This window comes from Aphelocoma coerulescens, chromosome 2, assembly GCF_041296385.1.
Source record: "Aphelocoma coerulescens isolate FSJ_1873_10779 chromosome 2, UR_Acoe_1.0, whole genome shotgun sequence".
Taxonomy (NCBI): Eukaryota; Metazoa; Chordata; class Aves; order Passeriformes; family Corvidae; genus Aphelocoma; species Aphelocoma coerulescens.
In genome coordinates this window covers 105,929,757-105,943,315 of record NC_091015.1, presented here as the reverse complement: position 1 = coordinate 105,943,315, position 13,559 = coordinate 105,929,757, and the positions used below count along the sequence as shown (strand labels likewise).

General features: G+C 38.0%; 1 protein-coding gene across 5 annotated transcripts in view; it reads left to right on the top strand.

Annotated features, from left to right (window-relative positions):
• CARMIL1 (capping protein regulator and myosin 1 linker 1) overlaps positions 1-13,559 on the top strand; it is a 194,445-nt gene that overhangs the window by 106,444 nt on the left and 74,442 nt on the right. For all 5 annotated transcript variants that reach the window (XM_069004292.1, XM_069004290.1, XM_069004289.1 and 2 more), the window contains exons 12-16: positions 1,395-1,481; positions 5,782-5,885; positions 7,822-7,899; positions 8,018-8,094; positions 9,018-9,122. In XM_069004292.1, coding sequence (XP_068860393.1) covers positions 1,395-1,481; positions 5,782-5,885; positions 7,822-7,899; positions 8,018-8,094; positions 9,018-9,122 — 451 coding nt within the window. The remainder of the gene's footprint in view (positions 1-1,394; positions 1,482-5,781; positions 5,886-7,821; positions 7,900-8,017; positions 8,095-9,017; positions 9,123-13,559) is intronic.

Here is a 13,559-nt window from a genome sequence, read left to right as displayed (position 1 = left end):
AAATGCTTAACAGCAAAAATTACATTTGTGGTGTCCTTAGTGATACTGATTGTACTTACAGAGCTATGAAGGAAAATCCTATTAGTATGATTTGATTCATTCTCTCTGAAAATTGGTGAAGATATCTGGTTATCATTGTGCTTAACAGTAAACAATTCCAAGGCCTCATGGGTCCAATATTTTAGCAAGATAAATAAAAAACTATGTATTGTTTTGATCTGCATAGGTGTTGCATGCAACATGCTTTTACAGAGAGCATTAAAAAAATCCCCTACCACAGTATCTGCAAGGTAGCTGGCTCTTTCATTATCAGTGATAAGTAAAACAGAATAAAAACAGAGTAAACATAGGTATGTGACCTACAGTTTCACAGACTGTTTCATGTCTGTGTATGTGGAGAAGGGTATCAGCTTTTTAATTTACTATGTTTTCAATCAAGTAAAAGGTTTTACCCTCTTTCTCTGTGCCCTTTTCTCTCCAAGTGAGTTGCTCTAGAGGACTATTTCACACCTCAGGTTAAGCCTGGAGTTTCTATGTTGATTTATTTCTCTAATAAATATTTCATTATTTAGTTCCATTGTTGTTTAGGACATGCCCTCTTAATCAAATTTCAATCTTCTGCTTAAAATGGAGTGTTAAATTTTTGGAGTGGGGAACTCCGACACACCGAGTAAAGCTTTAATGAAAAGTGCCTTTTTATGGTTTTCTTCTATTGTTGAATTTGTGCTGAGGTAGTCCAGTCTGTGTCAGCATCTTAATAGGTTTTTACTGTTTAGGATTGCCAGCAGTTGGGACATTTCCAAGCCTGTGTCTTTGCTGGTAGCCTGTAAGGGAATTAAGTGGCCATTATGACTTGGTAGAGGTTTCAGGCTCTTAGGGTTTGCCTCAGAAAAAGAGGGTGATGTTAGCTAATGTGGGTGCCTTTCTTCCCTTCATAGCTGTTCCTTTTAAAAGAAAATAAAAATAGTTTGAAGCTTTGTGTGAAGCACCATTGTTAGGTTTTAGTTTGTGGCTAGATTTTTTAATTTAGTTTCTTTCCTGAAATATAAAGCTTCCAGATTTCCCAAGTGCTGGCTGTTTGATGCGTTGTAATAGCTTCACATTGACTTCTTCTCAAAAGTATTTATGTATTATATAGTTCTTAATTATGGAGGATTACTGATGGTTAACAACAAAATTCCCTATTTGTTCAGGGGTTATCAAGGCAGGGATCTTGATTACATCAGTAATTTCAAAGGTTTAGGATCATAAAATGACAGAGCCTACCTACAGGGTGTGTGCAGTTCCTCCTCTAGTGTCACTGGTGCAGTTTGCCCCTGGTGAGATTTGCTGGGAAAGCCTGAGGTCACGCAGTTAGCCTGAAAACATCCATTTTGTCTTTGCTCCCCCAACAGGTGTGTCATCTTTGAGCATCCAGTTCGCCAAACTTCCAAAGGGACTGAAGCATTTAAATTTATCTAAAACCTCCTTGTCACCTAAAGGTATGTTTTTTATATATATGCCCCTTTTCCTCTTCTAAAGCTTTCAGACTTACATACTAAAAATACTTTTTGTTACCAGATTATAAACGAATTAGTTTTGTAAATTATTTACGTGTATTTTCTCAACAGTGCAACTGCTTTTTTGCAGTCCTGGGTTGCTGAACCATGGACTCGGTTCTGGGTACCCTTCATCACTTTGATAATCTCTAACTTGCTTCTGTAAGGGTTAAGTTTGAACCTGTATTATAAAGGAAGACTGAAATTAGGATTGACATAAAAGATATGTTTCATATGTCCTTCAAAAAAATGTCTGAAGCAAAAACGCGTAGGGAAATTTCCAAGTGTTTTGCACGAAGTTATTTTATGAAACCAAGCATTGTGACAATGACTGGTGAGGGACTTGCTCTGACTAGACTTCTTTGTTTTATAATTTACAAACTTCTGATTTGATATTGTAATTGAAATATTTGTATATTTTAAAAGTGATAACAGCAGTGAAACACAAGCCAGAATCTTTCAGGATTTTTTGCATTTCTGTTTTACAAGTAATAGAAGCAGTGACCTCTTAAACAGACTGCACAAACCAAGGGTCTCCTGTATAGATGAGTATTAAAAAAGGAAAAACCACACTGACATTATTGCTGCTTTTTTGTAGATGTTGATGACCTGGAAAAGATGAGTGAGTTAACAGTATGAAGGACATTAGCTGATAACAGATAGAAACCATGCCCTTTTATCCTCTTAATTATTGTTCTGTGAAGTGCAGATTCTGTGTTCTCCTGAGATTCAAGGATTGACCTGGGGAAATATGGGTGGGGTAAAGGACTTTTCTGTTGTTTTGTTGTGAGTCCATATGGCTCTTATTACGCTTAAGTAAACAGCAAATCCTAAGGTGAATTTATTAAATCATGGTTTTCACTAAAAATACTTTATTAAACTCTGGGGTTGTTGTTTTCTACTGCTAACTCAATTTTTGGTGACAATCAGTTGATTAAGAGTGTTGACTAATGTAACATGTACTCTTGAAATGAGATACTTGTGAATTTAACAGAAGTTTATGCAGTGCTGGTATGTTCATTCATTCTGTACTTTTCTTCATGTGACCTGAATTATTTCAGCAAGTGGTTGTGAAGTTTGAGTCACGAGAACACTGTAGCTACATTTCCATCTTCATAAAGAATAAATGCCAGCTTGATGAAGTTCACCCACACAACTCTTGTCAGTGAAAGTGAATTCTGAGGTTATTAAAAGAATCTGAAGGTTTTTAACATACTTTTTAAAGATGATCTTTATGCAAAAGCTGAAATATTTTCCAGTATGTCTAATACTGAGGACCTTCAGAGTAACATGTTACCATGATTGTTGTCCCATGGCAGCTTCTCAGTATTCCCTAAGAATAGTATCTGCCATGTGTTAAAATGGGAATTCTTACACCCTCAGGACCTGAAGCAACTCAGGTTGCTGCAAAGCTGTCAGTTTTTCCTCTAACTTAAGAAGACAGTAATGATTTGGTTTTAACTTTGGAGGCAATTTTTGAACTTGTAATACTTTCTGTGAGGAAAGTCTAAAAGAGTCCTTGGATCTTGGATTCAGTAGACTCTAAAGTGCGTGGATTTTTTCCTCCAGGCTTTTTCTTTTCCTTTTTTTTTTTTTTTTTTAATAATTTTTTTAATTTAAGCTTTTCAGAAATTCAGAACAATCCCTTGCAGGTTTTGACCTTATTTTAAAAGTGCTTTCTATTTGAGATAAGTTTCTAAGATTGATGAGTGAAGTTCAGGTGGCAACTTCCCAGCTGATCTTTCTTCAAATATTGTATCTCAAAGTTCCTGAGAGCTGTTAACAGTCTGAGCCTCCTGAGAGTGGTAAAAGAGCATAAAAGATTGTCTGCAAATGAAAGTGAGATTACTGTTAGAGTATAGCATGAGATAGGGTGAAGTTCAAACATAAATTTATTGATTTGAAGATTCTGGTTAAATGGAAAATTCTAGTATACTTATTCAAAGATAAAGCTTGCTTTTCTGAGCCCAGGCCAGAGGCTAATTAAAAAAATCCCTCACTCACATTGTTTGCCATCACTGATGTGGCTGATTTTGAGCAGTTGGCCCTTTTTAAGTGTGAAACAAGCAGCAACATTATGAATTGTTTGATAGCTCTTCTCCCTCAAACTCAGACACTGCTTCTGCATTCCCAGAATTGGTTCTTGGTTGTACACACTGAAATGCTGATAGTTGAACCTGGCTGGAACCCCAGCTGCCAACTAAGTACCATTGAGCAACCAGGACAAAAGTGCATTTGTTCCTCCTTCTTTGTGTTGCTTGTAAATGTTGTTGAGAAGGGTCACTAAGTGAATCCAGAGCTATAAGGTTAAGTGTTTAAATAGAGCTTTTAGATCTTCTAAAGTTTCAAAAAGTATTAGTTTGCAGTTTACCTTTAGCAATAGGGTGTAGATTCAACGACACAATCTCAAGCTAAAAGAAAAATGACACTGAGTGGAAAAGATTGAGACTTGACAAAGGTGTTGCTGTGCTTTGATACTTTCCAGTTTCAAAAGCCTGCTGAAACCAGGAGCCATATGTCTTGGGGTGACTTTATGATGTGTATCCCATATTGCTGCACTGTGCCCAGAAATTAACTTTGTGCCTTTCTATGCCTTTAAACCGAGCCTAAGAGGGGGGAGGAAAACTTGAGCAAAACTTTTTCAAAGCAGTTTGCAGCTTGTTCAAGGTCACACAGAGATAGTGAATTTGTTTTCAGCTGCGGCAGGGGAGCAAGGAAGCACCCAGCTTGTGGTTTTCCAGTCAGCTTTCAGACAGCTTTTCAGCTTCTTTTTATCTGGACAGAGACTGAGAGTTGAACCTTTTTTTCCTTCCCTGGAATTTCGGATTTTCTCCCTTTCCTGCTGGACTGCTTCAATATCAGAGCACATCAGGAGGCCTTTCCACTGAGCACAGAAGGCCTGGCCCTGGGCCAAGCCCCAGCTCCGAGGAGACCAAAGGGAGGACTCAAACTTTCCCAGGTTTCTCTCCACAGTGAGAGATTTCATTATTTAGCATTATTATATTTTTCCTGTGTGTTTGCTAAATAAATAGTTTTTATCTCTTTCACTTTCTTTCAAGGAAAATTTATTTTTTCCCAAACCTGGTGGGGGAGGGGTGGTTTGTGACCTGCCTTCTCTCAGAGGATATATTTCTAAATTTGGCCAAACCGGCACACCATACTACTACCATGGGAGGCTTCCTTAATATTTGAAGGCTCAGAAAATTAAAACACTGACGTAGATATTTTTGTCTCCAGTAGCTTGCTAACTGTTTCTTCTACATCCTCACTGGCAAATCAGTTTTATAATAGTTTTTAAGTGAAGACTGGACATGTTTCATCAATTGAATGCCCATCCAATTTCACTGACCAGCTTTGAGAAATTGTTGAATGTTGTGTAGTAGATCACTTGCCTTCTTTATAGGTTTGGCCAAGGACTTACAAAGAAACTGCTGCATCAACTGAAGGACACAGTGATGCTTGTGCATATAAGAAACATGTGCATATAGTGCTTGAAAGGCAGCAATAACTATCTACAATAAACTGAGAAGCTGATGATAAGCTGCAGAGCCCTCAGATGAAAGTTAGATTTGAAGGAATCAGAAATAGCCATGTCCTAATTTGTATTTTGAAAAGCTGAAAAATTTCAGTGGAAGAAGGCCCTGACTGGTTTGTTCCCAATGTGAGCTTTTTAATTTTAATGCGAAAAATACGTGTTTGTTCTGATAAGCAACTGAGAGTCTTTATGCATCTCTTGGTACTTTAATTAACTATTTTAATGAGATTACAGGCAAATACATTAATTGAAATATTTTTAATTTCTGGGTCTCGTCAGTCGCTTTTGAAGTTCCAGCAATTATAATTGTTAATGTACTTGGTCTTCTACATATGCTTTCATCTACTTGCACAGATACTTTTATCTAAACATTATTGTTTGTTAGAAGACACTGGCTTAACACTATGGAGTAAACTACGTTTTTAAAGTCCCTTTGAAAATGGATCTGGATACATCCTGGATCTGGGAAGTATAACACGCTGTGGCTCCCTCAGGGAAGCTGGTCCAGGCAGAACTGGGCATGCTGTGTCAGAGAAGGGTCTCATATCTGCCTGGTGATCCGTATCCCTCTGCTGCAGTACAGTGATGGCAATAGGAAGTCATTAAACATTTGTGTGTGTCTGTGTTCACTGAAATTGTGCCTTTGCAGGCCCTGGGCCAGTTTTGTGTAGAGTTGGCTCAGCTGAGTTGTGATCTCTTGCTTGGCAGGGGTGAACAGCCTTTCCCAGTCACTGAGTGCCAACTCGCTGATCGCAAACACGCTCGTCTATCTTGACCTCTCAGGGAACGCGCTCCGTGGAGATGATCTCTCAGTAAGCACTTTCCTTTCACTGGGGGCATAATGAATGGGTGTTTTAATTAATGGTTGAGAGAAAGGTAAAAACCTTTTTTGTTTAGATCCTGTTTGGCCTTTATTTCTGTACAGTTTTAGTAGGGAGAGAAAATAACAATTTTATCTCTACTCTTCAGTATATAGTCAGAGAACTTCCCCACACAACAAAAAATGTCCGCATAACTTTAGTTCATGCCTTTAGTCTTTGGCTTCTACCAATAAATGAGAAGAGTGCAAGGGTACCACTTTTTCTCAATGGAAAAAAACACTTTTTCATTCTTTTTGAGTTCTGTTTGAAAGTGATGAAAACACCATTAAAAAACCCTCATCATCTTAGTAGTGATAAGAGTATATTACAAATTTTTCATTGGAAGGTTGGAAGCAAATTTTTTCTTTTGACTTGGAAAGAATTAATTTCTGTTTTTCAGTGTTTTTGTTTGTATAAATAAATCTGTGCACCTCCTTGACACATGCTGTTGGAACTCCTGATTCTTTGAAGAATGTAGTTATTTTTTAGACTCCTTTGTTCGGTTGATCAATTGCCATGGAGGTGCAGCTCTATTTTCTCTGTAACAGAATCCACTTACTACTCAATTTTTATATATTCACTTTTTGACTGTTACATCTGTATTTCTCTCTCCCATCAAAAGTTGTGTGCATGTAACTGTCAGGTTTTGAATTCTAAGTATTGAACATGTGGAAGATGCAAAATTGCAGTCAACCAATTTCATCATTTAAAGTGCAATCAGATCTGAGTTTGTCTGTTTCACATATCTTACTTGCAGATTCATCAGCATATTCAAAGAACTAGCCTTTTCAGATGTGAGGTGAAAGGGTCAGTGGGACAACAGGGTTTTAAAGGTAGCAAATAAATAGTTAAATGTAAGTAAAGACACACAGTGAATTACTCCGAGAGAATAATATAGCAAGTTATGTAAAAAAAAAAAGGAAAAGAAAATGTACAACTTTTGTAGGTAGTGCTTAAAGAAACCTAAGGTCTACCTACAATATTTTAAGAGATAAATGCAGAAAGTGGGGCTTTTCTTAGCTTTTCAGAGAGATGGTTCAAAGATAAAGATTATTAATAATGAGGTGTTTTAATCTGTGGAACAGTTTGCTAACAGGAGCAAGGAAATCCTGTTATTTAGCTATTAAAAGAAACCCTAGGAAATTTTTTAAGTGGGGACTTCTCTTGTATTGTAGGTATAGGGGCTAAATGACCTAATTTTTAGGAAGATGGATTATTTTAGAAATGTTAAGCATGCACTGTTTGGCTGGATTTCATGTGGAGTCGAGCTTTCCACTTTTCTGTAAATTAGGTCACACTTTTATCTTTCTATGTTGTTCTCAGAGAATAAAAAGACCCCAAAATGAAACAGTGTATAACAAGAAGTTTTACATTCACTAGCATTTACATGGCATATTCTATACAGTACTGAAGACATCAATGTTAAAATCTTGTTACCTGTTCTATATTCTCCCTTAAACCTGTAATGGGCAGCTGATATTAAGAACTAACCATGGTTTTCAGGTGCAAATTAGTTGCTTCCCTCATGCTTAAAGGGTCCGGCTTTAACTTACGAACCAATTAGCCTTTCTGAAATGTAACAGCAATCTGAGTGACATTGCAAAGCATTTCCAGCTAAATTAATTATCATTTGCTGCAAAAGTTAAATCCAATACCTCAAGGCCTGTGCTTTAAGAGAAATGTTGGGTAAGTGTAGTCTGAGCACCATTACCTCACTATTCTTTTAAAAAATGATAGCCTGGAAAAGTAAAACAGGTTATATTGATTAGGCAAAGTTTCAGATGATTTTATAGTAAAAGCCAAAAATGCAATGACAGGTAGTGATCCAGTAACTGCTGTCATAATGTAAAAATTAACCTCTGTAATTCTTTCTGTCCAATGATTACAGAGCCTGTACAATTTTTTGGCCCAGCCAAATGCCCTTGTTCACCTGGATTTATCCAACACGGAGTGTGCACTAGACATGGTAAAGACCTTTTTGTGGATATTTCAATACCAAGGAAACATTCCCCACCTTCTATCCCTATGTCCTTTTTTGGGTTAATATAAAGTAAAATGAATTGCCCTTATTTTAATTGAACCAGGTGTGTGGAGCCCTCCTTCGTGGATGTCTTCAGCATCTAGCTGTCCTTAGCCTCTCTAGGACTCTGTTTTCTCACAGGTACAATTTAAATGTCATTACTCTCAACTCCTGCAATATTTTGGTTTATAATTTCTTGCTCTAATGTAGCACCCTTCTTTTTAAGAATAAATTAAGACTTTTTTATAAAGCCTTGGAAGTCTCAGTGCTCTATGAAATAGGTACTATTTATTTTAAGCAAAATATTTTCTTTCCCTTTCTGCTCTTTGGTAGAGGTCTGTAAAGTAAGCTACCTTGTCTAATATGTGTTTTTGTCATACTGATGCAGCAGAAAGTCTATATATATCTTTTGTCTCTAAAAGGCATGTCATCAGGCTTTGAAGTCTGACTGACTTGACTCCTCTTTAAATATGATTTTTAAAGTTTGTATTTTTCATTATTTGATGATGGCTACAAATGGGGTTTTTTTCCTGTTTTATCTTCTGGGAGGAACTCCTTTTGAAAATCTTTGAGATTGAACATTTACTTTTTGGAGTATTTTCATTGTAGGAAATACTAGCTTTCATTTTCTTCAAATTGAAGCCTTGGGTCCTTATCAGAGATGATACCTAATTGATGCTAAGGTACTCTAGCATTGAATAATTATTTCTAGTGGTGAAAAAGCAGTTTCAGGGTTTTGTTCATGTCCTCTTTGATCTTCTGCTTGGGAGATGTAAGTATGTTCACTATTAACCAGACCTAAATGATCGTTCTTTGTAGTTCACCAAACAGAAGGTAGATAGTAATGGCTTCTGTGCAGCAGTGCAGTGCTGAGGATTGTTTGTTGAACCAACATTTTGATGACATTATAATTCTGAGCTAATTGAGAGCCACTGATTACAGAACTGCCACAGGTAGAGCAATTAAAAATCTAAAAGATCACTACATTTCTGATGGCTTGCGTTCACTGTTTATTGGAATGAGGAGTGTCTAAATGCTACTTCTTAATGATTTTTTACTTACAGAAAAGGAAAAGAAGTCCCTCCCTCCTTCAAACAGTTTTTCAGCAGCTCACTTGCTTTGATGCAGATTAACCTTTCAGGAACTAAACTCCCTCCTGAGCCTCTAAAGTAAGAATTTAATTTCATTTTCTCCTGTGCCTAAAACCTAGTTTGCATTGTTGTTATATGAGTGCCTCATATTAAAAGGAAGGGGAAAGAATTTTGCTTTCTTCTTTTTTTCCCCCATTGTACATTATTAATATTAAAAGACTGAGTTTTCTAATGGTCACACATTCATAAAATGTTCTTTCCATCTCACAGTTGAGACTATTAATCATATTTTTTTCCTCTGGGAATGTCACAATTGTATAGCTTCTGTTAGCATTTTTGGGGGATATATTTCTTTCTTTGTGGCTTACAAACAAAACTGTTCCACAGTGGAATGGGATTACAGGCTTGTGTGAGCACCATTCCTTTGGGACTGCGTTATTGCAATGGCTGTAGTGAAATGGAACCTGTTGCAGTGTTTGGGAGGAGGAACCTATTGCACAGAGCTGTGTTCTTCTTTTGGGGGAAGAGACAACGGCAGCCATTTCTAGGAATGCTAAGTGGAGTGAGTCTTTTTGTTGTATGTCACCCATCCTGTGATTAACAGGTTCTGCAGGCTGAGGGAAATTGTGAAGCACTGTCACCCTTCTTGTGATGTGTGTGAATTTGAACTGTGCTGACATTTTCAGACCTGAAATTTAAAAGTGTGTTTTAAAGTCAAGATAGCCTAGATAGATAGGTCTAATCTAGATAGGTCATTTTGTGATTCTGGCAGAATACTTGTGTTTATTTGGCTTAACTAAAGAAAGGGCTCTTTCCAAAGTGTCATCTTCCTAGCTAATATGCATTAACACATACATAACCTTATCCATAGTAGACACCTAGACACATTCACATTTCAGAATCCTCCTATGGATGTAGGTGTGTGTGTGCATGGATGTATCCTTGTGTGGCTGGGAGCCTGCCTCCTGAAGAAGAACAGGGAAGTGAAATGGGAAGTATCTAATGAAAAGGAGATGTGGGATATAAAGAGTAGTTAGTGAGTATGGGATGGAAAGCTTTTGATACACTCTGGAGGAAGCTAAGGGAGGGAAGAGTGACAAGTGCAAAAGCAGAAAGAGTAGTGTATGTTGCAGTATTTTTTATCAATGCAGTTCAATGTTGAAGAGAACAGTACAATATCACAGAATCACAGAATGGGCCAGGTTGGGAGGGGCCACAGTGGGCCATGTGGTCCTACCTCCCTGCTCAAGTAGGGTCAGCCTGCCGCACATTGCACAGGATTGTGTCCAGATAGTTCTTGAATATTTCCAGTGGGGAAGACTCCATGCCCTGTCTGTCCCAGTGCTCGGTCACCAGCACAGAAAAGAAGATACTCCTCATGTTCTGGTGGAACTTCCTGAGCATCAGTTTCTTCCTATTGCCTCTTTGTCTTGTTGCTTGGCACCACCAAGAGCCTGATGGTTAAGTCAGATGCACTGGATTGAAATCCATGTTCAACTGCAGGAGCCATTTTAGGTCTGATCTTTCACTTTGTTCTGTGTGATGCTCTCGGTTGTTGTCTTGCTTGCTCAGACTTTGCCAGTATTAGGAAGGCGTGGTACAGACGTGTTTTCAAACAGAAGGCGATTTTTGAAAAACACAGTTGATTCTGATTAATTTAGAGCTATTGATTCTATGGTGGAGAGCAGCAGGGAAGAAAAACAAGGATGGATGTGACTACTACAGAAGACAGTATTGGTGTGACAGGAAAAAGAGAATGCTGTGAGACATTGAATATATCCCTAGAGATTAGGAAAGGTGAGAAGCACCAAACATTAAGGTTCATTATGGTACTCTTCTTGTCATGTTGAGTATCTCCTGTGGTATGAGGAATTTTGGCAGGTGAGTGCTCTACAATTGCCTGTGGTCTTAGAAGATGTTACTGTATTAATTTATTCCCAAAACTTGGGACCCCTTGACTGCCAACTAGACAGCAAATGGTATCTTCCTAGTCCTTTTCAGCCAAAATCTGCATTAACAAAAGACTGCTCCTAGTAATGTTTAAGATACTTTGGCTCAATTTGACTAAATTGGGTTAGAGGGAGTTACTCACCAGACTGGTGTTGATGGAAGTAAAGAGGCAGTGATGGGGAGTGTAGGATGAGCTGAGAGCAGGAAGTTCTTTCACTAGCACAGAAAGCTCCAGAGTCAGCTGAATGTGAATGGTCTCAGAGTGTCCATGCCACTGGTACTTCGGCCTGGGCTGCTTTTGTTCTGTTGACAGCGTTCACCTCTGCCTAGGAGGTAGGTCAGATGCTGTTAGAACTTTTGGGTAATTTCTGTGACGTGCTTTTTCTCTGACCTAAATTTTTCCTTCAGTTTGAGCTGAGTGTGTCTCACAACACTACAGAGGACTTTGATCTGCAGGACACCTTGCTTTACCTCTCAAACCCTATATTATGACTTGACTAATTCATTTCAAAAATGTCCTGTAGAAGTTAATCTGGTGTTAAAAGGACTGAGGATGTGCATTGTGGGGACAACCGCTTAGCCTTTTGATCTTAACTGCAAGAAATTACAAAATTTCTCCAGAACCATCAAGATCACAGGGTTTGTTAAAAACAAGAAGATAGAAACACTTTTTTTCAGGCAGACTTATTTGTCATTGCCAAGACTGCAAGAGCACCATGAGAGATGACTCCAGGAAGGAAAAGTAAAAAAAAAACTGTGGTGTATCGTAGTAGTACTTTTCTGACATCTTTCATCAGCATATGTCAAAAAGCTTTTGGTAATGCGGGACTTGGAGCTGTCCTGTGGCAAAGGAGAGAAGTTCCTGGTTTGTGTCCATGAACCAGAGGTCACCAAGCTGGATGTGTGATTCAAGATCAAGCCTGCCTAGAGAAAAGAAAAGATAACGTGCAGATACCTGACACCCTGAATTCCAAATTCCCCTGATTAATTGTTATTTGATTTCTTTATCAGCTTCCTTTAGCTCAACAGTCGTGGTCTGTTTAATTGCATGTGCTAACTCGGTGAGTTTAAAGATACTGGTTAATCAGTGCAGTGTGTGAAGGACATGAACTTGCCTGTACAGTGTAAGTCAAGCCTTTCAGGGAGTAGGTTTGCTGATAAAACTGTCCTATGCAGATGCCACGCAGTGGGTGGGGGAAGGGTATACTTTGTACATAGGTTAGTGTTAACGTTCCATTGCAGCTCACTCTTTTTTTCACCCTGTTTTTTTACTGAGTGAGGCAGTTTGTACTCTTGTCCTTGTTGATGTGTAAGTTGGCATTTTTGTTGAATTTTACAGACATTGCCAAAAATTGCATTTTGATCTGTCAGTGCTATAACAAGAGTAGTTGCTGATATGCTTCTCATGCAAATGCTAATTACAAGGCCAGTTCTTGCTTTCTGCATCATGCACAGTTGACAAGACCTCTCCATGTGTTGCCATGTGTGTGATTTAAACATAGTGGCCAAGTGTAAGTATAATATGTCTGGCTTCAGTCCCTTTGAATGCTGGTGATTTTTTTCATGACAAAGAATTGAGAAATAAGGGGATTTTCTTAGATGAATTTATAAGGAAGAGGTTAGGGAAAAAAACTAACCTTTTTTTTTTTCTTCCTGTGAAAAGTGTACAACTAGAGTGGCACTGTGTCTCTTTTTTTAATCTGCATTTTTTTATGCTTGCATTGTATTTTTTTATTTCCTCGAAATGTTTAGGAAGCTCTTTGCAAAGTTACCATCAGCCAGACTGACTGAATAAAAACATGTCTGGGTAAGAAAGATAGACAAGATCATCTAAAAATTTGTTAGAACTGTTGCAGAACTTTCACTTTTTTTTCCCCCCCAAGTCTGTCTATTAATAGCTTAAGTAAATAGGGACAAGACATTTGCCTTTGTTAATAGGGAAGGTCTGATTATACCTGCAGGACAGAAGATATAAATAGATTTAAATGAAAAACTTGCCCAAGGCACACATGTTTCAAATGTAGCTTTGACACACTACTTGCATAGCAAGTGTGTAGACAAATGGCTCATCAGAAGGGATTGTTTTTTATCTCCATGTCTCAGTCCCTTGGTTAGCTGCTTTTGGCTGAAATGAAGTTGGAGAAGGAAGTCCTTCTGTTTCTCTGTTGAATTATTAATTCAAAGCTGAATCTATTCTGGAGACACTAGAAGGTATACACAGATTTCGTTTGCTCCTTCTCTATTATACATGCTGTTGTGCTTTCTGATTTTACAGTAGTAACACAAGTGTGATATTAACACTAACTTTTAGATGTGGAAACAAAGTTCTGTAAGACTTTATAGTGGATTTATAAAAACCATAATTAGTCGTTACTGCATGTGTCTGCCATTCTGCCTAAAGACAAAGGATACCATTGTATAGGAATACCATTTTGAAATCTGTAAATACTTATTGGGTTGTGGAAGTGGGGAATTGCGTGATACTGGAACATGCTCCAGCCTTTGAGTGTTACAGGCACTGTGCCTGGCTGAAATGGCTGGCTGCATGGCATCTTGCATATTTTA